The sequence below is a fragment of the Columba livia genome, chromosome 3 (assembly GCF_036013475.1).
Source record: "Columba livia isolate bColLiv1 breed racing homer chromosome 3, bColLiv1.pat.W.v2, whole genome shotgun sequence".
In the NCBI taxonomy this organism is placed as follows: Eukaryota; Metazoa; Chordata; class Aves; order Columbiformes; family Columbidae; genus Columba; species Columba livia.
In genome coordinates, this window is record NC_088604.1 from 57,459,922 (window position 1) to 57,486,750 (window position 26,829).

At 38.1% G+C, this 26,829-nt stretch overlaps 1 protein-coding gene across 11 annotated transcripts in view; it reads left to right on the top strand.

Annotated features, from left to right (window-relative positions):
- Nucleotides 1-26,829, top strand: part of LAMA2 (laminin subunit alpha 2) — a 356,006-nt gene that overhangs the window by 322,407 nt on the left and 6,770 nt on the right. For 3 of the 11 annotated variants that reach the window (XM_065056885.1, XM_065056893.1, XM_065056894.1), the window contains 12 exons: nucleotides 1,049-1,193; nucleotides 2,570-2,708; nucleotides 4,383-4,394; nucleotides 7,313-7,433; nucleotides 9,670-9,888; nucleotides 11,233-11,381; nucleotides 14,645-14,821; nucleotides 15,629-15,869; nucleotides 17,630-17,689; nucleotides 20,073-20,185; nucleotides 22,390-22,579; nucleotides 25,050-25,205. In XM_065056885.1, coding sequence (XP_064912957.1) covers nucleotides 1,049-1,193; nucleotides 2,570-2,708; nucleotides 4,383-4,394; nucleotides 7,313-7,433; nucleotides 9,670-9,888; nucleotides 11,233-11,381; nucleotides 14,645-14,821; nucleotides 15,629-15,869; nucleotides 17,630-17,689; nucleotides 20,073-20,185; nucleotides 22,390-22,579; nucleotides 25,050-25,205 — 1,722 coding nt within the window. The remainder of the gene's footprint in view (nucleotides 1-1,048; nucleotides 1,194-2,569; nucleotides 2,709-4,382; nucleotides 4,395-7,312; nucleotides 7,434-9,669; nucleotides 9,889-11,232; nucleotides 11,382-14,644; nucleotides 14,822-15,628; nucleotides 15,870-17,629; nucleotides 17,690-20,072; nucleotides 20,186-22,389; nucleotides 22,580-25,049; nucleotides 25,206-26,829) is intronic. The other 8 variants (XM_065056887.1, XM_065056895.1, XM_065056886.1 and 5 more) reach the window with 6 other exon arrangements.

Genomic DNA, 26,829 nt, shown 5'->3' on the forward strand with positions numbered 1-26,829 from the left:
ATGTAATTATTTTAGATGACTTTGTATAATTATTTTGTACAATAATTATTAATTTTTTGTAGTTTTCAAGAAAAATAAGTATGTACCTGAACTTCTGAAAAACTCTGGAAGCTGCAAGGCAACTAATCCCTGATATAGTTTCTCTCTTAAGATATTGTCCCACTATATAAAAACTTCAAGGACAGTCTTTCTAGTGATGTATGGATGGACATGCATAAACATCTAAAATACTGAGTTTGTTATATTTCACTCTTTTATCTTAACATAAATTCATTTTCATGGACATAACATTATGATTACAGTTTTGCCTAAGTATTCAGCACATGGTAAACTACTTTCATCCCCCACATAACTGAACACAGGAGGAACTGACCATGAGCAAAACTATCATTAAACTTAAAATTTCTCTGGTACCTTCATATCCTGGGTCATAGTTCTGCCATTATTTGCTTAATGCCTTTCATGCTGCCCAGTTCCTTGGTTGTTTTCCACTTTGAATCCTGCCAGCTCTTTTTTTGTAGGTGCTGCAGTGTTACACTATTATTCCAGTCAGCCATTTGCAGTCACTGCTTACATATTGGTGTCACTGGCCGATGAGAAAAATAGTTCATAGCTCTCCATTGCTAAAGATTAATCTGTGGAAACCCTGATAAAACAAGCCCATTTTACCACCTTCACTATTCTTGCTTTCTACTTTGCAAGTTTAAATCTGGGATACGTAGTAAGTACACTACCTGTCAAAGCTCAGTATTAGTTTCAGGTAATTATAATGTGTATTTCTGTCTTCAATCTAAGAAAGGAAAAGTACAGACATCCCAGCAAAATTCCAGCTAAGTCGTTAGCAAAATTCCAACTAAGTTAGCAATCCAAAGGAGAGTAAAAGGGGAAAAAAATAACTTGTTGGCAGCAGACATTGCAGATATTTTTTGAAAGGTTAAAAGAAGTTGTCTGTCACTGAGGAAAAGTACTTATTTAATGACATATGCATTTTTACCAAAAGGAACAAGAATAGTAATTTGTGTATCTATCTAATCCCTTTCATTAACAGAAGGATTTCATGAGTGTAGAACTCAGTGATGGGCATATAAAAGTCAGCTACGATCTGGGTTCAGGTACAGCTTCTGTTATGAGCAACCAAAATCATAATGACGGCAAATGGAAATCTTTCACCCTGTCAAGAATTCAAAAACAAGGTGAGTTCCTGTGGTGCTGACACCATGACATTCCAAGTTTCTTATGCAGTGCAGCTAACCATCTAATCTTGGGGAAGATGATGTGCAAAATTACTGGAATTATAAAGTTCTAGTGATTTAGAAACTTATTTTTCCTAGAGTACAGGTGTGTTGAGCTGCACGTGGGTGATTGCACTGTTGAAATGGCCTTTTATGAACAGGTAGTTTAATTTTCAGGCATAATTCCAGTTTACAGTTGCATAAATTACTTTCTGAAGTGCTTCTGAGTGGAGAAAGAAGAAACTTTTTCATCAGTTCCCTGATGTTCAAAATCATTAAAAAAAAATGTGTGATTTTTGTTAGGACAGCAACAGCTTTTGTACTGTACAGTCATCTCATGCTCAGCAATTACTTCAGTGCATTATCTCAGTAGACAAAGCCAACAACTATTTTATATACCCTAATGAAATGCAGAGTGCCATGACCTGAATCTGCGTGAAAAAACCTGGGAACATCTTCAAAAGGGCTACTATTGCTTTAGCCTATTACTTGAGCAAAATGTGAAGTGGTGGCACTTGGTAAGATCGCAAAGGTTGCTGGCTATTGTGCTAGCAACCCCCTTTTTTTTGTTTTTAATCTAGTTATAGGACTGTTAGAATCTTACCTGAGCCAAATTAATTTTATTTATGGTATCTGTGGCATTCCTTGTGCCTTTGCATCCTGAAGTCTTTGCATTCTGAACCTTCAGGGTCACCAAGACCCCCTAAAACACACTCTTCCTCCACTGCCCCCTGCAGTGCCTTCACATCTCAAACACAGACCATGCATTAAAAATATATGGAAGAAGCATGTATATAGGATGGTTGTTATGTAGCGCATCACCAACTCAAGATCGAGATTAGACGTGACGCCAACCAACTGCTTTGGGTTTGAAAATGTTTTAGAGTGACTGATCACCAATCTCTAAGGCACATAATGACAATGCTTAACAAACTTTTGTGCTAAAAAAATCCTGCTCAAGTGACAGCCTTTGGGCTGAAATAAAAAATAAAATGTAAAGTGATTTCTTCTGTCTTGAATTTGTCCTGAAGTGTTAGCTCCAAATTACATTGACACAAAGAACATACCAAATTGCAACAGGTTTAGAGAATACATAAAAATAAAGCATACAGAATTGCTATAGCTTTTCAGGTTGTTATGGAAACAGAGGAAAGTGCAGGTTTCTTTGCATGCCCATAATTGACAATTTGGAAATCCAGTGTCTTAATTGTGAAATACAGCCCTCTTTGCCTGTCCCCTCACCTGCTAACCCTCCAAATATTTCTCTATTGGTTTCTTACATGAAGATATCATTGTTCATGTCTGATATTCTAAAACTAATCTCAAATCTCTTCCAGCCAATATATCAATTGTAGATATAGACACCAATGAAGAAGACACCATAGCAACAACTTCTACAGGCAGCCACTTTGGGCTCAACTTAAAAGGGCATGAGAAGATATATTTTGGGGGATTGCCAACCCTGGGAAATCTAAGGTAACATGGCTCAAACCAATTTCTTTACCTTTGGTAAGGGGTTGTACATGCAATGGAATCTTATTCTCAGTATTTATTTCTCAAGTTCACTCGCAGTAAGTGAATGGTTAGTTCCCAATGTACTCTATATTGGCACAGCAGACCAATGCTTTATTTGCATATGTTATGTATTTCAATGTATTTCACAAAGCTCACAGTACACAAATACAATGGAAATAGCAGTAACAGTGCAGTTCAGATTTCTGGTTTTATACAAGAACCATGATGTAGCTGACTTTTTAGATATTTTTTTATTTGATTAATAGAATTTGTGACTTCAGACTTACAGAAATGGCTGCATAACTCCACAAAATTAAGCATAAGTGTTCACCTTGTGCAAGAGTAGAAAAATTGAACTACAAATTACTCCTTATAGTATTACTGTTAAATGGGTATGCATGTTTTTGCATAATCAGGGTCAGTATACATTCAATACATATAAAAATGTTGTGTTTGGATATAATTTAAAATTATTTGTAGATACAAGTACCTGGTTTGCTTAGATAAAATTCCTATTGTATTCAGGAATTAAAATACATGATACAATACTTCTGATATATTTAATGTAAATGGAATGAAATACAGCAATCTTTCCCTTCAGAAACCTGATCCTGAATTTCTTACACAAATAAAATTCCCGGTATTTTTAACATATTGCAAAGTATTATTGATAAACATTACCTTAAGTTTTAATAAACTAAAGAAATGGGATAACAGATACTTGAACTTAGTAATTGTATTGTATGGTTTTAAATAGACCGAAAAACTTACCGAAGATTTAAATGAATATTCAGTAGTTTCGTAATGACAAGAACAAGAGAACTCCGTGCTACAGTGGACAGATGAGCAAGACAGAAACAAGCCCATTAATCTATGTCAGCTTTAGCTACGTGGCATAATGACAGTCTTGAAGTGGTCTTGTGCACAAGGAACTGCTGTGATTAGTCCACAGGCTGTTCTGCATCTAAAAGATGGATGTATCTGTTAATTTATTAGGTTAATAGCTGACCTCTGATGTCAAATCACCCAGCAATAAAAAGATCTAAGATCTATTTTACTCATGAAATGTAACACTATATTATGTAATTGTGAAATCACACCAGTGCATAACAAAATATCTAGAGTCATTATCTTCCAGAAAATCCTTTGTGGTTTCTTAGAAAATCAGTGTACCACAGCTACGTGGACCTGTGGTAAGCATTTTGCCTGCAGCTATGATTCACCAGTCACTGGGGCAAGATGAATGTTACAGTAAATTAGAACCAAAAATAGGGAAAGGGAGATTATGGCAAAGCTGAGCCACTGCAAACAATAGACACTGAGGTACCCATGACTTTGTAATTATCAGGTCATGTCAGTTCTGCCAAATTCTTTACATGGTTTGCTTTTACTCATGACCATATACAGCAAGAAATTATGAAAGTTCTCCATTATATTACACTTTAAGGTAGCTGTTTGCAGAGTAACCCTGTTAATTTTTATAGTCTGATAGTGTATGTAGAATCTCACCATCTACTCTGTGTTGTTTGTAAATAATGTATATCTGTCTCAGTGTGAAATATTTGAACCTTGCTAATAAGTATAATTTGTTACAATTAATTTTGATTTTTTTTTTGTCTTTCTCTCTCACCCTAGTATGAAAGCAAGGTAAAAATAATCAGATTACTTGCATGACTTGCATGTGTTAGTATGTGCAGCTTGAAAGCACTGGCAGCAATGCAGAAGCAGCGTGTGGGCAGTATTTACACCAGCTGCTATGCTAAGGCTGTTAATTCAGCGAGCTGCTCCTGCTGCATCAAGCAAAGCTGCTCCCAAGTGCTTAACACTCTCATCTTACACACCGTGCACACGCCTACACAAACAACTTTTTCTTCACACAGCTGCTTACTTCAGCTGTGTTTCTTGATGAGACCAGACTGAGGCAGAGCTCAGGTGAGCCGTGTTGCCGAGTTTCATTCTGACCCTCAGAGTTGGAAGAGCAACATAGTCCCGGGCCAGGTGAGGAGCCTTGTGCTCCTGAGCAGGGAAGTGGTTACTGAGGAGGATGAGAAAGCTAGGTGCAGATTTTTGTGATATCTGCCACTTCGGAGTTTAAGAACAGGAGGACAGGAGAGGTCACCCGTTTCTGACTGTTTCCAGTTTGCAACTATTGGTGTCCGTTATTTTGCTCAGATGTGAAATGAACTCTGCTGTTTCAGAGCTTAGTTCATAGCATGAAGTACAAAAATGTAGTTTCCTTCCCCAGTTTGGAGAAAGATTATTTCCTTCCAAGCTCCAGAAATCTTTTCCTGTGTTCCCTTGAAATTGATCCTAATCTGGGGGGAAGAAAAGAAAAAAAAAAAAAAAAAGCCAAGATCCGAGGCTGCATCTGGAGCACTACATCCCTGCATCCAGTTCTGGGCTCCCCAGTTTAAGGACAAAAAATTACTAAGGGCAGTCCAGCAGCAGGCGACAATGATTAGGGGCCTAGAGCACCTTTCTTTTGAGGAGAGACTGAGAGAGCTGGGTCTGTTTGGCTGGAGAAGAGAAGGCTGAGAGGGGATCTCATAAATGTTTATAAATATCTCAAGGGCGGGTATCCAGAGAATGGGACCAGACTCTTTTCAGTGGTGCCCAACGATAGGATGAGGGGCAATGGGCACAGACTGAAGCACAGGAGGTTCCATCTGAGTATGAGGAAAAACTACTTCGAGGGTGCCAGAGCACTGGAACAGGCTGCCCAGAGAGGTTGTGGAGTCTCCTTCTTTGGAGACATTCAAAACCCACCTGGACACACTCCAGTGCAATCTGCTCTGGGTGAACCTGCTTTAGCAGGTGGGTTGGACTGATGATCTCCAGACGGCCCTTCCAACCCCAGCCTGTGATGTGAATGAACTTGGACCTTGTTCTGTATGTTTGGAATGGAACAGGGGAAAAAAAGTCTTAGGAAAACATCAAGCAAGTATTAAATGTTTACAGGGATGTAGAGTTCATATGGGTTGAGAATTATAAGACAACAGTGACAGTCTATTGCATGAGTGCAGCCTGTACTGGAATAGGGCAGGAATGGGGTGGGAACATGGGTGGTTTCTGTATGGCAAAGAGAGGAACAGTGAGCACTGCCGACAATGACATGGCAAAACTCATCTGCTGCTGGGAAGATCAAGCTATGAAGGAACTGGGGAAGAGCTAGGAAAGAAAATAATAAAAAATAAAAGGTGACCGTAGCTACATGACCTTAAACAAAGCCAAGTATGGATTATTTTAGTAAACCAAATGCCTAGTTTCAGGGATGTAAATTTGCCAGAGTACATACCACGCTTGCTAGGATGGCTGTAACTCAGAGAATGGCTTTCAGTACCAAAACATGCAGCTGAACAGTATCTCTGCAAATTGGTTTTGTTCTGTAATTAATATTTTTAAAATATTTTCTTTCTTTCCAGGGGGCTCACATGCTTGGTTTTGTTTTGTTTTGTTTTGTTTTTCTCCCCACAGTTCTAACTCCTCATTTATTTTCCCAATTCATTTTTCTTTCTTTGAGCTGTTCATATTCAGATATTCTACTGAAGACTCATGGGTAATATTGTGAGCGAATTAACTAGTGCTTTTTTGTCATTTTGGATTTACTTTCCGTGATATGAAAGGCAACTTTTTTCCTGAAGTGATTTTATAAGGCTTTTCTTCTTTCAAGCCTGGTTCAGGTGTTGCCAGCAGTAACGATTGCACTCTGGTGTTCCCAGGCCTGGGAAATCATACTTTTGCATTCAACCATGGTAGCTTTGATATTATTTTCAGGAGTTTTCTCATTTCTTCTGGCAACCAGCTGATGGGTCAAACCATGGAACTCTGCAATTCGATTACATAATTTTCCTGTCTTGGATGGATAGTCAGTTTCTATAACAAACCTGAGGTTTGTTTTTTTCTTTAGCTGCCTGAAAAAGTCAAATCTGTTGCTGTCTCACAAGAAAATATGCAGCAGTTTTCATAGGAAAGATACTGGGAATATAAAAGGCATAGAAAAAATCTTAGTCCACCTGAACATAAAGAATTCCTAAAGCATAACAAAAATCAAATCAAAACTTTTTTTCAGTCTTTGGCAAAGACTTTATCAAAAATGTTTCTATGCTGCTGAATTCCTCTTTTGTTAGGATCTGGCATGCAAAATATGGATGAAACATCAGTCTTCCAGTTAAGGTTTCTCCCTATTGTCATGATTTTCGAGCTGGCACCTTTCTGCTTCGCTTAAGGAACAACTAATTTCGTAGCTCACTGCATTTAAACAGCAAAGGTGACAGCTCTTCCTTATACAAAAACAAAAAGAAACAAACAAACAGAAAAAATTAAGACTGTTGTCAGTTGAAGATGAGATGAATCTCCTGTTACACCTTTGAGTGATGGAAGACAGACTGCACTATGTGCTGATAAGTTGTAGAAGGCAAGATGTATTCATTTGAGTATGTGTGTATTAAAAAAAAAAAAAAGTCAAGCATCTGTGCATCTGAAAGTGTGTGTGTGAGTGTGTCTAGCTGTGTTCTCCTTAAACTCTGTTTTTGAAAATATATTCTACTTCTAAATGTTTTTTTTAGGCCTGAAGTAAACTTAAAGAAATACACAGGTTGCCTCAAAGAAATTGAAATTTCAAGGACACCATATAATATATTGAGTAGTCCTGATTTTGTGGGTCTGACCAAAGGATGCACACTAGAGGTTAGTCTGACTTCCATGTATTCTGGTCTTAATGGATGTAAATGTTTTCTGGTTTCTGATTGTATAAGGCATATTCAGACACACATAGGGATCTAACCTGAAAATCAGAGTGGTTCTGTTTTATAGAAAGAAAGATTAACTAGTCTGATCAAGAAGCAGACCAGTTTTCCAGATCCTAACTTCTTGGACAAAATTCCTGGACAGATGTAATATCCCTGTCCCTAAGGAGCAGTATTTTCTGAATTCCTTAGCAGTGGTGTAACTCTGTTTTAGATGACTAAAACGGGAATTATTGGCATTAATGAGGGAGAATTAGGCACTTATAATATTGCAAAAAGCTTTAAAAATGTTGATACATGTAAAATCTAAGGATTTAAATGATTTTTTTAAAAAACGTTAATATAAAATCATTCATGACAGGAAACCTGAGGTACTTTGAAAATCACAGTGTGTTTGGGGGTAAAAGAAACAAAATCACTTTTATGATAGGGACTGTAGAGCACTTACTGTTATGAACTACCACTGAGCTGGAAGGCATATTTCTTACTGATCACAAAGAATGTGCAAAATTGGTGTCATTATTTTAACTTTAAATACAACTCAAGTCTATTTATTTTTAGTTGTTCCTTCTTCTAATTAACAGGCTTTCAATGCATATGAAATTCTAGGAGTCTGTTTCTAAGTTTGAGAAATAATATAGTAATTTTCCATGGAAGAGTCTTCATATAGAAAAAAATTAATTCTGGTGATATTTCTCTCCCAATAAACATTTTGTATGTTTTGTATGTTTTGGAAATGTATGCTATTTAAGATAGTTTTGCAAGCAGATGTATCATCTAGAGTTCCATATCATATAACACTACAGCAAATCAAAATGAGTTACTGTTAAACACATGCTTTCCAAATATTTTTCTCCAAAACACTGAAAATTTCCTTTGAACAGTGACTGGAGCCCAGACAGGCCAAAATAAAGATGCGTAGCCTATTTTGCTGTGTTCATCACTTCTGCCTCTGGCCTTCATCAGAGCAAAAAGCACACAACAATAGGACTCTCAGACAGGATAGTAGACTAGATGGATCAGTCATGAGATGGCCATTTTTAAGTTTTCAGGTTTGTGACAAAGCTAAACTATAAACAACCAGATTGCACAAATGCTTTTAAATCTTACAAATTTGGGTTTGGCAAAAGTTTTCTACAGAAGTTCATATTTGTTCGCATTTTTTGTATATGCTTTGCTGAATAGGAAAAACAGTTATTTTGGTTTTCTTCTGTTGCCATGAATCTTAGAAGCTTTTCACAACATTTTGTAACTTTTGAAGTTTCAGAATTTGTAATCTAATTGAACTAACCATTTTGTTGGGGAATTAAATAAAATATCCAAATTTTACAAAACAGGGTTTGTAGGATAATTAAAAAGAAGTAAAAGCAAAAGATAAGGACTGGATATACGCTCAATTATTTAAATGCCCTCAGATTTCAGAGAAAGGTGAACATTAACAGCAATGATTTTATCTAGCATAATCTATTATGCTGAAAACAGTTCTACTGTACTGAAAAAATGGTGAGTTAGTTTAGAAAAGGTCACTGTCTCCATAGAGTGGTCTTCCCCATCTGGAAGAGTACAAGAACTGGCAGTGATCAGAGAAAATCTCCAGTAGTATGCAGTGATGTATTATTTGATCACATACTCTACTCCTTGAATTGTGTTAATGGCTACTAATATCCAAAGAGTTGGGCCATGAACAACTGCTTCATTTATGAGCCTGAGTCATTAAGAAAGCAGCGGTGCTTAGAGAAGCAATAATGATGAAGCAATCATGATTGATTAAAGGAAAGTATTTTCTGGGCACATTTGACAAATAATAGAATCTAGTTTATGTTCACATTGGCTGTTGTATTGATTTAAAAGCAGAATCTCACTGTATTAACTCAGTGGAAAACATTAATGTAAAAGACATCTGTAAGCAGTTATTTTTAATCCAAGAGGATACACCGAAATAAGACTGGAACTTTGCCTTCCTGTAAGACAGAAATACTCTAATGAAGGCAGATGTAAACAGGTAAATCAGTGTTTGCACAACAGTTTGAGAAGTAAATTGTTTAGTGCCTATTATTACTTTCCATCTCTTCCCACTACTTATATTTATGTAGTTTATTACTTTACTTAAGAAATCTTTCTGCAAATGCAGACTCTTAATGCTATTAATGGACTTCCCTATTGTCTTCCTCCTACAGAACATTTACACAGTGAGCTTCCCCAAGCCAGGTTTTGTGGAACTGCAGCCCGTCTCTTTTGACACAGGCACAGAAATCAACCTCTCCTTCAGCACCAAGAATGAGTCTGGGATCATCTTGTTCGGCACAAGTGGCACAGTTGTCCCTCCCAGGAGAAAGCGCAGATACACTGGAAGGAAAGCTGCCCCTCTGAGGAGAAAGCGCAGACAGACGGGACAGGTATGAGGAACCTAGTGAAAGAGAAAGAAAACTGACAGTTTTACTGAACTTCTTCCACTTGGTTTGTTTCAAGACAGTCAGATGTTTATACTTCAATTAAAAGTCAGTGCTTGGGAATACGTTATTTCTAATGTTATCCTTTATCTGATGGAGAATCTGATAGAGGCTCAGAATTTTTTTTTATTTTAATTGGAGGAGCTGTTTCTCTTAAAGATTTACAGTAAAACACCCATTATTTGTTACTAAACAACAACAGATTTGGTTTTGTGTCATATAGATGCTTCCGTGTTGTTTTTTAAATCAAACCTAAATGTAAGAGAATACTCTTCTTCACTCATTCTGAGGACTACTTACACATTATTAATGCTTGGAAACATCTCCCACTCCTGTTTATATAGACATAAGTGAGGATTATTCTGCTTCCACCGAAACCCCTTGTTTGTGATCACTGCTGTGGGGTAAAATAATTAAGAGAATTCCAATGTCTCCTTCTCTCCCATAAAATACAAATCTGCAGTATAAATCCTTTCTGAAGAAGAGGATAGGGTCAGTCTGTTCAGAGGAAGTACACACAGAGTCCATGTGACTAACTGGTAAAAGCATGATTGCTGCTAGAAGTAATTAAAATCTTGATTAATTAAAAACCTTACAGACAGACATACTACAAGAGAGATAAACAGGATATTTTGGTTCTTTCTTTGTTCAGGACTTCTGGAAAATGATATTTCATTATTCTTCTTCCTGTCTGTTTTGGAAGAGAGGTCTCAGTGACCTGGAGGAACATGCTCCAGGGACAACACATTACGGTGGCTCACCCGCATGACATTAACTTCAGGGTAGGGGCTCCTTTATCATTACCCAGTTCTATAGGTCAGAGAAGTGAGCATGACACTGATTGCTATAGCAACTGGAGGTCAGATCCTGAAATCTGCTACAACATTATATTGGTTGCTAGAGTAACTACTAGTGTGATTTGCCAGCCCTCCAAACCCAGAACTCACACTGAGATCGATGCTGTTCAGGGCTTGACAGGTTTAAGACCAGGCCTTATAACAGCAAAAATCAGAAGAATTGTAGGTTAGAAGTCTCTATGTTTCCCTGCAAACAGGTATGCAGAGAGTTAAATCTTTTGTTGAGGCTTTCCAGCATGACCTCATTGTATCCATTCCTCATTATAAAAATGCAAAACGCTCTGAATACGGCAGCAGCAGCAGAACCAAAGCTACGGTATCTTGACTATGGTAAGCAGTGTAAGAAAATAAACATACACACTAATGTAAAACTGAGTGAAATAATTTCTTTCCAAATGTAACTTGCCTTCTAATACCATCATACACATTGCAGGCCTACTATGCAGTGTTCCTGAACAGAGGTCGACTAGAAGTGCACATCTCCACTGGGATACGGGATCCCCACAGAATCACCGTCAGACCAGAAGCTGGCGAGTTCCACGATGGCAGAGCACACTCCGTCCGGATAGAAAGAGCTAAAGGGTAACAAATACCTGGAAGTGCTACAGACCACACAGCACAGCTAACTCAACAAAACGAATGTGCTAATGTCTTTAGCAATCCACGCAAATTTTTAGAAGTTAGTTTCTGACAGGTCTTATTGTTCTACAGAGCTGGGTTTACATGCTTTCCTAGGCTATCAACCTATTTCTCCAGAGACCTGAATTTGTATCTTTAACCTTCTAGTACTTGGCAAATATATTTTATAATATTAGTCGAATCTGTGGATGAGAAATACCACTGCAGTACAGTAAATCCCCTTTTCAAGACATGTAGAGAAAAAACGTTTTTAAAGTGTATAAGCAGCAGCAGCACAGCAGCCTGGAGCCTTTTTGAGATGCTGACTCGGTTATTATTTATGGCCTAGAACACCCCTTGTTCCAAATAGGTTTTGTTGTGGACATTTGGACACACAAATGTGTAAATAATGTGCAGACATTCAAAGGATTAGTGCACTATCTACAATGTTGTTCTATTTTGTTTAAAAAAAATCAGAAAGAAGATGTAACATCCAGCATGTTATAAGATGCAGTTATTCAAGCCCGCTGAATACTAGGCTTTACCCTCTCACTCCCAAACACTGCAGCCTTCTTGAGCAACAATCCTGTCTGTTTAGTCACCAGGTGCCCTTCTGTCCCCTCTATAATCTGCTTTGCTTTGCTTTGTCCTTCGTCAGTATAATTTTCTTACTGAATTTCTGTTGTATCAGTAAAAAAAAAAACTTTGTAATAATGCCTTCAGACAATCTCTCCTCAGCTTCAGTGACTAGTTGGGTGTAAAACTGCAAATTCTTTGGGAGAAAAAAGTTATTTTGGAAATGGATGACTACATTTTGTGAAACATTTTGTGTCACTGTGACAGAACACAAATATGCAGATGATAATAAGAAGCTTTAAACAACAAAGATATTTTATACAGTGATATATCAAGTACAGTAGCCTGACCTGTGAGAGTACATCAAGACACAATGGCTGTACAATGCCATCCAGTAATGCTTGTTCAGATGAACCTCTGTTACAAAACAAATCATCTGAACTTTGCAGTTTGTGTAACCTGAAATGATGTGAAAAGATATGTTAAGATTAACTCATCCTCTGCTCATCACAAACTCAAGCTTTATTTGATTAAATATGAGGAACATCCTTTGGAAGCTCTTCAGTGAGATAATTGTCCATGTAATTATGAAGTATTTGCTTTCTCTTCTGAGATAATTACAGGATACTGTTGAAGACTAATGCACATCATTGTATGGTTCTGCTTGGTGCGAAAATGTTTGCTATGGTAATGGCTAGGGATGAAATAGTGCATGCTGATGAGAATGAGGCAAATCAGTAGCCATGGCTAAAGTGCAGCAGCACAAAGGATAATTCAAGTCTTGACAGTCTAATTTCCCTACATGTCCTCTTAAGGCAGTGAAGTGCCCTCTCTGGGACACTTCACAGAACCTAAATTAGTCTCTTGCTCTGAACTGCCCCCAGAGAAACCTCTCTCCTTTTTCCCATGCTGAAGGGTCTGGGGAAAATCCTAGAGATTGTCCCAAAAGATAAGTCTTTTAATGACTGCTTTCTCCAATCTTTTGAAAAATTAACCACTTTCTTACTCTACAGCTTTCTAGACCAAATGAATCCATCCAAAACTATAAGGAAATAGGACAATTTGCATGTAGTACAACAGTTATACAATTCAGGCACTTAAGTCACTATCCACTTCTGTCTATGACTTGTGTAAATAACAAAGCCAAGTGTTTGTTTTACATATGAAAACTGGCCTCTTTTCAGTAAACATTTTCAATATTCAGTTGGTGACTTCTATAATTATTGTTTATGAAGAATATTGGAGTTAAATGTAATTTTGCAGTTGAAAAAAATGAGATTGTTTGCCAGAAACTGATTATTTCTGATGTGTCTTAAGGATGCCCAGTAATTCTGAAAAATCAAGCTACTTGCTTAGAGCTACCCAACTTAGGCTTAGATAATTAAATTAGTCAAAGATGCTTGAATAATTAGGTCCTCATGATTAGCATGACTGTAACATATTTGAAATAAAACCTGCACTTCATAAATAATATCAGAGTTTTCTGTAGACACATATAGCTTTTTGTCATGGTCCTGATCCTCTCCTGGCTACACTATATTAAATATAATCTAACAACATAAAGAAACTATGCCACCTAGCATTCTACATTCACCTTCAGAATTACTGAAGTTCTTATCTATCCTTTGCAACTCAGCTCACCTTAAGCTGAATTTGTGCGGACGTTGGAGGTTTTCTATGTTTCCTTAATGATTAATTGTCCCAAAGACAGCAGTTCTATTTTTGACTCTTGTTGCTATACTTTGTTACATATGTTACTCATCAAAATAATCCACTGTCTCTCAGTTCCACAGTCGTGATAATAATGCTGCTTTCTCAGTATACACAATGTATGGTTTGACAACCTAGATTTTCAGTTTATGTCCCCTTTACTATGTTTCCTTGTAAATGTGGTATGAACCCAAAACTAGCCCTTTCCTCTTTGTTCTTTTTTCTATTCTTTGACTTGGTTTGGTCAGCCAATGGTCCTGTGCGTCAGAGGCTTCTGCCTTTCTCGGTTCAACTTGAACAGTATCTTCCATGGGACATCTGTGTCTTTAACTTGTAGCATGTGCATTACCCACAAGAAAGAACAATAGCACTTGTACCACTACATGGAGAACAATCAGCAGTTCTACTCTGCTGTCTCCCTCAGAAACAAAAGCTACCAGATCTTTTAGAAACTCTACAGTATGTATCTGTGGTTGATTCTGCAATACGAGCAGTCTGTAGCAGTGTTTGTTCCCCTGCAAGAAGGTAATAACTTGTACAAACCAGGAAATAGGGAGCCCAAACAAAACACGACCCCATGTTGTCCCCGTCCCACTGAGCACTAGATAATTATATCAACCATCACTGCACGGCCATCTGGGCTCTCACCAGGTCAGTGTTGCCACACTACGAACAACTTCTTCCGTTCAACCAGTGAGCAGTGATATTATCACCTCTTCACAGCACAGCTTTGCCAAGCTCTGTCAGGGAACTACCAAGCACAGTAGGAGCTGAAAACCTTCTAGTGGTTAATATGCATTTAATGTGAGCTGCTAACTACGTAACTTGGGTTGCTCAGTGTTATAGCTGGTGTAGGAGTAAATGAGGCCTGCAGAGTGGCAATTTCAGTACAAGCAATAACCAGAGTATATTTCATTGCTTTCAAATATTTTTTTTCACAGGATGTTCACTGTTCAAGTAGATGAAGACAAAGGCCAGACTCAGAGGTTGCCAACAGACCTGCCCATCTCTGTTAGGAAACTCTTTGTGGGGGGTACCTCTTCTCAGTTTCAGACTGCACCTGTCAGAAACATACCACCATTTGAAGGCTGTATATGGAATCTTGTCATTAATGCCACGTAAGTCTCACTGATGCCACAAATGTCCAGTTAATGAGGTCTGGTTATCTACCTTGGCTGTCAAAAAAAACTTAATTGTTGCAAGGAATCATACTAACAGCAAATCCTAGAATATTATCTGTTTTCTTAATATGCCCTTCCCTTTTTTTGTCTACAATATACACTGCCTAGGCTATGCAATTAATGAACTGCTTTGCAGAAAAGATAACCCCTGTCTACTTACCCATAAAATCAGAGAAATTCAACAGTAACACTGGTGTAAAATTTGCCTCAGTGATAGATATTTATGGTGCACTACAACACTTTATTTTAAGCAAGGCTGATCTCCAAGTGCATACAAATTCTGAGAACCACCATAAGAATGAATTTGCATGCTGCAGTAATCTGGAAGGAACATTTAAGTAAAAAGAAAAGGAATGGTAAATAATGTAAAACCTCTGTAGAAAGTTCCCATCTAAGACTTTCTTTCATATAACTGAAGTACCTAAAGTAGGATCTCATAGCCCCACACTGCGTAAGTGCACATCAGAGAGGACTTCTCCACAATGTGATTCAGCCTACCCAGGCTGGTGAAGTTTGCCGAAGAGGATACCTGTCTCTCTGCAATGACTGTAGGAAGGAATGCCAATGGTGACTGACACCTCTAATTTAAGTGTACCGCTTCTTTATCTAAAACAGATGGGATGAATCCTGGCTTTGTGTCCTGTGAAGTGGAATTACACTGCAGCATATGGCTATTCTTTATAAATGGGTAGTAAAAAGGCAGAAAAACTAATAACAAACATCAATTTCTTTGTGTATTCTCAGCCCCATGGACTTTGCTCAACCCGTATCCTTTGAAAATGCAGATATTGGACAATGTCCCTCTCTAGAACCAGAGGTTAGGCCACCTGAGGATGAAGATAAACCAGTCCATGCAACAGTCCTGATCCAACCTGAACCAGACACCAACGGGGACAAAGAAAGACCAGAGACTCCTCCTGGTTCCCCTCCTCCTCCAACACCGTCTCTATCTTCAGCACTTGTAAGTGTAGATCACTTCACGCAGGTAAAGTTTGAAAAGCTTCTTTTCCAAGGCAAAATTGAAAAGTTAGTCATCAAGAATAATGAAGTAATTTGCTACAAAAATAGTAATAATTCAGCATGCTATTGTAAAGGGAACATTGGTTGATGTCATACACTTGGATTATCACAACAGTAATATAGAATAATTTTAAAGAGTGATATAACAGTAGAATCCCCTTTTGGCTTGCATGCTTAGGCCTAAACCCTGGCACTTCAGGATGTAAGCCAAGCACTATCCAATTGGGGTTGGAAGGGAAATTTTTCTATGGGAAATCCATGACCTTATGATATTTTTTGTGCTGTTCTCTGAAGCACGTGGTAACAGTCACATCAGGGACAGGATGAAGAAACAGGTAAACCAGAGAGGTCTGTTTGATATGGTAATTCCTCCACTGTTATTTTATAATTTTAGTCAGGAGACTTATGAACTTAAGAACTGAAACCTCAGTCAGTGCTAAATTGAGTTCAACTGTTGTTGTCAGAGACCTCAACCAGGTAGCAGCAAGCAGTCTTATACAATGAAATTTAAGAAGAAACTTCTTTTGTTACAAGTGTAGCAGTAAGAACTTTTAACTGTTTTGGTAGGTGTGTCCACACTGGGTTAGATTTAATCTTCATTCCCGTTTCACACCTGATTCATTTTCAGAATTCATATCTGGACATAGGTAGGTACTGAAGTCTACACAGAACATGAAGCCATCTATGTGCCTGGAAGTGGGAGCCTGGTGTGCAAGATAGGCAAGCTTCATCTTAGCTATTACCCTGTCCCAAGCCCCAGAGCCTTTTAATGCTCTGGGGCAGCATTTTTGATTCATTCCCACAAGGTGGAGTGGTTGTAACATGAGGGCTCCTATGGACCTTCCTGTTTGGAGTTGAAAATAAGGAAATTTACGGTATAGTAAGGCTACCATAGAAAGATAATTAACTAGGCAACAACAAGGTAAAAAGGGTCATCCAGTTTAATGCTCACTGATGTGAAACAGTGCAGTCCTATTATCCCTTGAACAAACACTACAAACAAAATAAAAAAAAAACACAGAAGCACATGAGAGAGTGAGTACACACTTTCTAAGACTCTAAACACTAATGTTTAAATAGTGAAAATGAGAGGAATAGATCTACTCATATTGGAAACTAGTTCTATTGTAACTAGGTGAGTTTTGTATATTACATATCTAGAGCCATGATAACTTGGAAAAGGAGTTCAAAATAAGAATCTGAATAAAAGACCTATTACTTCTGCTCTTGGAAAAAATAAAACTGTTTTAGTATTCTGAAGAATTGGAAGTATTTTAAATAAGACAAGATTTTGGATAGTTTTTACATTGATAAGTAAGTTCTTCAAAATATTTTTCTGGGGAATGTTGCAAGAAAATAAGTAACTACAGTTTAATAATGAGATAGCGCTCATGACAGTTAATTATACAGAAGCACAGTGTAGAAGAACTGTATGTGCAGAAAATATAAAGCAGAAAAAAATTATTTTCAGATAGGACATCTAAGTAAGTTATTTTAGGACCTCTTTTTAATCTTCATTATATATCTGCATGTAAAGGGGGAGGGAGGGTTTAATCCCAAATGAAAAAAAAAGCTACCTTCTACTACAGGCAAGACAAGATCTAATAGTAGGACAGTTGGGAAATACACTGGTCACTAGTCTGCTGCTGCTTGCTATAGATGCCAAAATGTTTCTCAACATTGAGTAACTGCTGCTTCTGCCTCGTATTATTCACTGCTTCTCAGGATTCGCTTGCCACTGAAATGAAGAGTGCCAGCATTACTTCTGCGTTTGACTCCATGCCGGTATCTTCTACTGTTTCTCCATGCATTATTTCATTGTTTTATTAACACTATTCAATGAGCTTTGAGGATTGCTTCAGCAGTGCTCCCGATTTCCCCTAATTACTTTCTCTGTGATAGCTAATACAGCACTATTACTTTCTCTGTGATAGCTAATACAGCACTATACTGAATGTGTGACAGTCCACCAGTTGGCTTTTCAGTTCTTCGTTTCCACTGTGATACACACTTAGCTTCTTGACCTACTAGTCAGGTGCCTGACATCTGACAAGACTGAGGTAATGTGCAGCTGAAGAGTTCAGTCTTGAGGCTCTCAGGTAACATGGAAGATCATTAAGTAGCATAGGTTTAAATCTAGGACACCTTAAGGCCATTACTGAAAAAAGCAGATGGAATATTTTGATATAGGCAGATAAGCCATGCAGAGTTCACAGACTTGTGAAGGCAGTAAAGCAGGCTGTCCTTGGGTAAAGTGAAAGCAGAAGTAAGCTTGAGAATAAAACCTGTAAGGTTTTTAAGTGTGCCCTCTTTGCTTTTTCCCTTTTACTGACATTTTCACATCAGCCTAATGGATGTTTGTTATTATTGATCAGTATTTATCAGTAAATAATCGGTGTACGCTTGCTATGATTCCAACCCTCACCTAAAGTGTCAGGGCCAGACCCTTTACTAACATATACCAGCCTAGGACTGAATATACTGTAAAAATATATCCTTTAGCATGTAATATCTAAAAGTCTGCCCTAGAAAAGTGGGTGTTAGTGTATTTTCCAATTCTTTCCTGTTCAAGTACCAGTAGTTAGTCCCTGTTTTCAAATTTTAGCAAGCCCAAATGCTATTGTAAGTACTATACACACAGTTTTATTATCAACATAGTTGTTAAACTTCTAGATGCACTTGTAAAGCTTAAAATAATTAGAAACTATACCCAATATTATGGGAATATTATTTTTTATTATTATTTGATGATCACTGGAAGACTGCTATCACACGTTCATAACTTACTTTAATCCTGCTGAATTTTCCCTGTTTTTTCCCTCCATTGCACATTGATGTGTACTTGTTGTAATGCATGGTGTTCTACTCTGTCACATTCAAACTGGAGCATTCATTCATTGTGGAAAACTAATTTTTAGAAGTGGTCTGTACTGTTGTGAAGATCTTTTGTGATGTGTGAAAGTAAAATATACAACACTACTGAAAAACTGAGTGAGAAGGGGAAAGAAATTTCCTGTTTCCAGCTGAAATCTCAGTGCCTGATGAGTCACTCATGACATTTTCAAAATGTTTCACAGAAAGAGCTCTTTGTCAGCAAAGCACCGCACCTTGTGCTTTGCAGGTCCCTGCTGAGTCAGGGCTCAAATAAGAGACTGTCGCCAATCCAAAATGATATCAGCCACAGTGCTTAAAAACAGAGCTTGCAGCTATCAAAGTTTGTTTTTTTTTTCCCCAGTGGTATTGTCTGGATATTGTGTTGTGTTAGATCCTTTGAGTCGTTTCTTCACAATACTCTCAGTGGGAGGCAAAAGCTAGACATGAGTAAGAACTGGTAATTACCATGATCTCTCATTGCCCCAGGCACCCCTATACAAGAGCTTTAGGGCCAGAGATTAGAAGACCTGGTGAAATTAAAAAGAGAAAATTACACTGGGCAGAAGATATTTTACCTTCCACTGTTGTACCACTTTAATAGAAGTGGAACAGACAGGGAGGGGTTTCTTTCTTTACTCCCTGGGTAATGTGTCTACATTAGGCAGCTCAGGGAGTTTAACAGTTGTTACTTCCACCCATCAGTTATTTGGCTTCTCTTATTGTTTGTGGGGGCCCTTCAACAGCACCAGGGAAAACAGCAGCACATTAAACAAAGAACACAATTGTAAATCAATATAAAGAAGTAAAATGGGGGATTTGTTGACAGGTGCAGGATCTCAAGCTACTTTTAACTCATTATTTTTAAGGTGACTAGATTTCAAGTTGACAGCAAAGCATCACTTTAAAAATTAATTCTTGCTTCATTTCTGTAAGAGGGCGTCCTACTGTGTAAAACTCAGTTATGTGAGCTAAGAGTACACTGAGCTGCCTGAAAATCATTTAAGACTCTTGTAGATGTCCACCGGTGGCATGAAAGCAGCAATGTTCATATATTACTTTTATTTGCTATTACAGCCAGCTTAATGGGCTCTGCCTTTACACCAAGTTCCTGTCACACTGCTCGGTAACTTTAGCTGGTGTGATGAGACATCAACATGCTGAAAAACTGCAGGGCCAGTGTCTAGACTAGGTGGAATATTCTGACTCCTGAGCAGCTGGAAGACTTCCAGCATGTGCACACCTGAGACAATAGATACAAAATATGAAGTCGGAATGATTGCTGTGTATTTTGCAGGATTCCTGTGCTGCTGACACAGAACCAGCCATTTTGGAAGGTGGCAAGCAATTTGGTCTTTCAAGGAACAGCCACATTGCAGTTGCATTTGATGACACCAAAGTGAAAAACAGGTATAGTGTTTATTTCAGCAATGAATTTTGATGGAATGAGGTCAAGATAAAATGCCCCTCCTAATATTCTCAAAAGCATCTCCCAAAATTATGGGCATAGTCTAAAAAAGATCATGTTCCATGGCTAATTCATTTCATTATGCAAACATAAAAAGCATTAAAGCATGAAATGTATGCAATGAAGTTCCCACCTAAGTAGCTCTCACAAAAAAACAGTTTACCTCTTTGTAAAGCTCTGGGCGTATACAATTTCCAGATTGATTTGCAGAAAAATAAATAAATAAATAAATAAATAAAATAATGAAACCAGGTCACGCAACTGAGTTCATAAGTTGCCTTTTTGAAGAAAGTTTCTTGGTTCAGTAACTTGATAATTTCTTGTAATAAGCAAACCTGGTTTTCCCTTTCACAGTATCACAGAATGATAGGGATTGGAAGGGACATGGAAGGATGCTGTGGGAGACTGTGTCAAATGCTTTACTGAAACCAAGGTAGACCACATCCACTGCTCTGCCATCATCTATGCACCTGGTTATGTCCTCAGAAAAGGCTATGAGGTTGGTCAAGCACGACTTCCACTTGGTGAAGCCATGTTGACTGCCCCAATGACCCTCTTATCCTTGATATGCCTTGAAATGGCACCAAGGATAAGTTGTTCCATCAGTTTCCCAGGGATGGAGGTGAGGCTGACCAGTCTATAGTTACCCAGGTCCTCCTTCTTGCCCTTTTTGAAGACTGGAGTGACATTTGCTTTCCTCCAGTCCTCAGGCACCTCTCCCATTTCCCAAGACTTGGCAAAGATGATGGAGAGCGGTCCAGCAATTACCTCAGCCAGCTCCCTCAGCACCCGTGGGTGCATCCCATCTGGACCCATGGATTTATGGATGTCCAGATTGCTTAATTACTCCCTAACCCAGTCCTCATCAACTAAGGCAGACTCTTCCGTTGTCCTGACTTCCTCTGGGGCCTCAGGGGTACGGGGCTCCTCAGGACAGCCTCCTGCAGAGTAGACAGAGACAAAGAAGGCATTCAGTAATTCTGCCTTCTCTGTATCTCCTGTCTTATAGTTAAGAATAAGCTTGCACAGTAAACAGGCAAAATGATATTGCCCTCCCACAGTATAACAATGTATACACACACATTGATATGCAAAGGAGTTCCAAGAGCTACTTGTGAAAATACAGCAGTTTTAAATGGATTTGTGAAGCTACAACTTGTTACTTCTTAATTTTTGCTGTTACAGATCATTAACAAATGTGCTGTGTCACACCACTGGGCGTTTTTGCTGCCTTATGGTTTACAAGTCCATCAGCCTCATACTTATTTTTACCTATAAAATGCTGTATTACTTATTTTCACATATGCTAATTTTAGAAAACTAGGAAAATAATTAAAATAAATATGTAATCCTACAGTCCTTGCATGTTGTTTTTTCAAATAAGAATCCAGGCCTGATTGTTTTCATGCAATGATTTTGCATGTTTATATTATCAGCTACTTTCAGGTACTGACTTTGCAGCTCAGCTTGGGCCAGGTTAATGATGTGCTCGCAGTGCAACCTTAGCATCTAGATAATCTAAATCATTTTCTCCCAGGTTCTTTGCTGCAGGGGAGGAATTTGGCATCAACATTTGGTCCAGGGGGTCAGTGGTTTTCACAAGACAGGAGACGTCCTCAGACACACTCCCATTTTGAATGGGTAGAAATCAGAATATGTGTTTAATATCCTGATTGTAAAGTCTTCTCCCTGCATCTTTAAAAGTTTTGCAACCTGTCTTCAGACAATACAACCCATTAGAAACTCAACATTTGCCAGCCGTCACTACAGCTCGCTCCTCTTTGTGCGCATTATGTGTGTGGATGACGGATAACGCTGCTGGAATTTTACAAGCGCGGGGATTTTCTAGCAACTACAGCTGCAGCTGAGAACTGTATCTTGAAATTCTATGCCAAGGTTGTACTTTTGTATTTCCACAGTAAAGGGACTAAAGAAAACTCTCTTCTTGGGGATCAGATATGTGTGAAATGCAATTCACATATAACCAAATTATTTTTTCTTAAACCCTGATGGATAAGTAAAATGCGTCACTAGCTGTAAAGTTTTGTTAGAGGAACACAAAAAGGAAAAGCAGTTAAATCTGTCTACTGTCTGACTCCGAATATCTTTTCCTTTGTTTCTGTTTTCCTGTTCATTTGATTTTCAGACTTACAATTGAATTTGAAGTCCGAACAACAGCTCATTCTGGATTGCTGTTTTATATGGCCCGCATCAACCATGCTGATTTTGCTACAGTTCAGATAAAGAATGGACTGCCTTACTTCAGCTATGATCTGGGGAGTGGAGACACCAACACAATGATTTCCAGCAAAATAAATGATGGCCAGTGGCACAAGGTATAATAGTCTCTAATGCTAAATTTTTCTTTGTAATGCTAAGAGAGAGCTTTGTTTTGCCTTAAGATATTTGCAAAATGTAGTCTATACAAGCCAAACTTTATAACTAGGAATTTCTGTAGTCTGCAAAATTTGTGCTTTCAGATACAGTATTAAGCACATAGGACATACTCTACTAACAAAAAAAGTTAGTGCTGATCTTTGAAATTTGTCCTTCAGGAAACACATATTTCCAGATGTATTTAGAATATGTCCCATGTATGGTTAGGAACTGCAGAAAATGTTCCTTCCTGCCTAATAGGGATCAGGTGGGTATCAACTCATGATGATAAAATACATCACTAAAGCCAGTTGTTTCTATGTTAATAATGTGACTGTTCAGCCATAATGCTAAGAACAAAGAAAAAAATAAACATTTAAGTAACTCTTCCATGCATTATTAATTCAATTAATTAGGGCATCAATATGATATTTGTGGGTGTATTTGGCAGCCCCTTCTGTGACTTTATGAGAGGAAGCATTTATATATAATACAATTCCTGTGGCTTTCAGATGGTAAGGGAAGGAATAGTATCACAGCCATGAAGTTTAGTATTTACTGGGCCAAGGACAAGAGACACATAGTATATTCATGAGATAACATGCTTGACAGCACCAATAAAGGCACAGAAGAGAAGAATACATGTAAGCATGTATTCAAGTTATATGTTATGAGAGTCATTAATTTTTGGACAGGTATTTGGAAAGTCACCATCCTCATCTCTATTACCAAATAAGAAAAAAAATCTGATTGGATTTTCTGCTATGCTTGGATTGTTATGAAACCCACTTTGCAGTCATCCTTAGTCCTTCTCTGCTTCATTCCCACCCTGTTCCACGTTTATTTTATTTTCACTGGGTTTTTATTCATGAACTTTTTGATGATAGCAAATGCTCTAAGCGAAGGTATTTCATGAGGGAAAAAAGTAAAGTTGTAGTCATTATTTATCTGTTTTCCATAATGTCTAAGAACACTGCCAGTAGAACAGGGCCCCTTTCTGCTAGACTCTCGATAAATACAGAACAAAGTTTGTTTGGTTTTTGGTTTTTTTTGTTGGTGGTGGTTCTTTTTTTTTTTTTTCTCTTTTAGCCATTTACTCTACATTCCAAGAGAATTAACTGAAACATACATTCTTGTATTTTTAATGGAAGACTGTGCTCTTTGGACATTCAGCTTGACACTCTGCCACAGAGGGACCCTTGTAGGTCAAATTTTTGTAGGAAAGAGTGGAAACAAAATCCAAAGTCACGATTCCCAGAAAGCACAATGAAATCCATTTAGGGAGGAGGAAAAGGGCAACCTCTTTAATATAAGACCACAGTCTTTATTTTTAAGAAAGTTGGGGTGTCTCCTTAAAATAATCCTTTTAGTGAGAAACTTTTCTCCATTTGATATGGTTTAGGTTGAAACGTGTCCATCACGCCTACAGAAACAGATTGTGCTGCTGCTCTGTGTAGGTCCTCCGTAAAAGTGTCTCTTTCCAGTTCTGTCTCATTCACCAAATCCTCCTTCTGCCCAAGGTGTAACTGTCCGTCTCAAATTTACCATTGTAAACACCAAAGTCAGTCTCCCACCTTCAGGCCACCCCTTGTCAGTGTTAGTCATTCCCATGGCACAACTGATGTGCTGCTACACTGAAACAGGAGCAGCAATGTTAAAGAAAAGCCAAAGAAAAATACTGTTTCTGTCTCTCTGCTGCTCTGGTGAACTAAACTACTGTTCTGTTTAGAAATTTGCTAATATGTATGCTGCATTTTAAGTGTTATTCCTTTTTATACAGAACCATTATTATACTGATTTCATAGAGATTTTGATATAAATCTTTGGAAATAAATTGGCCTGCGGTTGTTGGGGTATAATTTTCTCAAGTCTCCAGCAATTGCACTTCCTCCATGCGATTCACAGCCCGTTTGTCTGAGCAAAACCATAATACCAACAGCACATAGTTGGTACTATATTTACTCTAGCATGAACTGAGGCACATCCAAACAAGCAGAATCATAAACTCAATACTGTCTGCAAACATGTTCTATAATAAAGATTTGCAACCGGTGCCATTAACATTGAGCATTTACTATTCCCAGTACTTAAAATCACTATCTGATTCCAGGAAAAACAATATTGTGGCTTGCCTATAATAACAAGCTTTTTAAAGGAACCTCAGATCCTTTCAGTAATTCTAATAAATAACAGTCATGATGCCTCCTGACCCACAGCTGATTAAAAGGTAGTCATCTGTTTGCACAAAACATGGCATGGGAGCTTTGGTCCATAAACATTATCCGTAGTTGCTGCCACAGTACTTCTGCTAACCACTCCTACTGCTTTCTCCTGTAGTGTTATGTATTTCAGACTGTAAGGCCAGTTACAATCTGGAAACAGTTATCAGAAAACTATCTGTAATTGTATTGCATTTGTGTGTCTTTTTAGATAAAAGTCGCTCGAACGAAGCAAGAAGGAAATCTTATCGTAGATGATATTTCAAACAGGACTGTTAGCCCCAAAAAGGCCGATATATTGGATGTTGTAGGAATGCTGTATGTTGGAGGATTGCCCATTAACTACACAACTAGAAGAATTGGTCCGGTAAGCAAGTTAATGTAGTTATCCTACAGTCCCCAAGTATGTCTTAATTGGTACCAGTGTCCTTCCAGTTTTGTTTTGCTTTTCCCCCAGACTGCTCAAGAATATTGATAAAATGAATCTTAGTGGAGGCATGCTATATTCTTTAAGTGGAAAGATCTGACTCAGAATCCAGTTAATGAAAAGAACTAGAAATCACAGAGTTAGTTATTGTTATGGAAAAGCAAAAAGATCCATATACTTGTATCAACATGAATCACTGCACAGTCAGAGTATCAGGTCCTGAATACTACTTGTCCTTTCTCTTAGCTGTAATTCATCTACCAATAACTGCTAATGAACAGGGAAAGCATCTCCTAAGAGAAGCAGCAGAAGCCAAAATTACCCTGGACAAAGTACCCAGTAGTATTGCTGCTTGCTATAGTAATTGGTTTTGTGTTGTTATTACTAAACTAGAAGAGAATATATTTTAAAGTAAGGCCATAGAAATTCTGTTGTCCTCTTTCTGTTTCCAAATCAAATGTGTATGTATCAATTTATCACTGTTTTGGGCTAATTGCCCAGCTTCCATGCTGACACAGAACTTATATCTTGGCAAACAGAGAGCTGAATACCATTTTGGCCTAAACTGTGTAGAATTAACTAGGAATAGTGTATTCCCTCACCTGGGCCATTTACTGTGTCTATTCACACAGCTCGATGTAGGTCATCTCGTTTCCCTGCTGCCATCCCACCCCCCAAGTGATGCCAGTATCAGAATCTGAGCAAAGCTCTTCTCTCCATAATTTTTCTCCCTACACGGAGAGTTCTTTCAAAGCAGAAGCCAGAACTTGAGGGACTGTAATTATAGCAAGCAACAAATTAGACATATCGTGCAGCAAGATGTGGACAAATAACTGGAATGTCAGTAGCAGCTGTGTCCAGGCTCATTCCAGGTGGTTACACAGAATCTGTAAAGAGGAGGCAAAAGCACAGATCCTGGCAAGGAAACAAACCAGATTCTCAAAGAAACTGCATGTGAGTAAATACCATTCTAATAAGATGATTATGGAATAGCAAATGCTAGCGTATAGACAGGCAAGAGTCTACCAGTTTAGGTGGACAAAATAAATACAGAAAAGAAATTCCGAGATGCTGCTTAAACAAGTTACTATAGTAACTCATTGACTGGGTACAAAGTAGAAGTCTAAATCCAAAAGTTCTATTCCATGAAGAAAACCGACCTGTAAGATCACATTTCTTAAAAGAATTAGGATTGGCAGAAAGACCAAATTGAGGCAAATCTACTAATCACAGAATATTTTTGGTTGGAAGAGACCCTCAAGATCATTGAATCTAATCGCTAACCTAATGCCTGCACTAAACCATTTTTTTAAGAACCTCGGTTACATGTTTTTTAAACACCTCCAGGGATGGTGACTCAACCACTTCCCTGTGCAGTATATTCCAGTGCTTCACAACCCTTTCCATTAAGAATTTTTTCCTAATATCCAACCTAAACCTCCCCAGGTACAACTTGAGGACATTTCCTCTTGTCTTATCACTTGCTACTTGGGAGAAGAGACCAATACCCTTCATGCTACAACCTCCTTTCAGGTAGTTGTAGACAGCAATAAGGTCTCCCCTC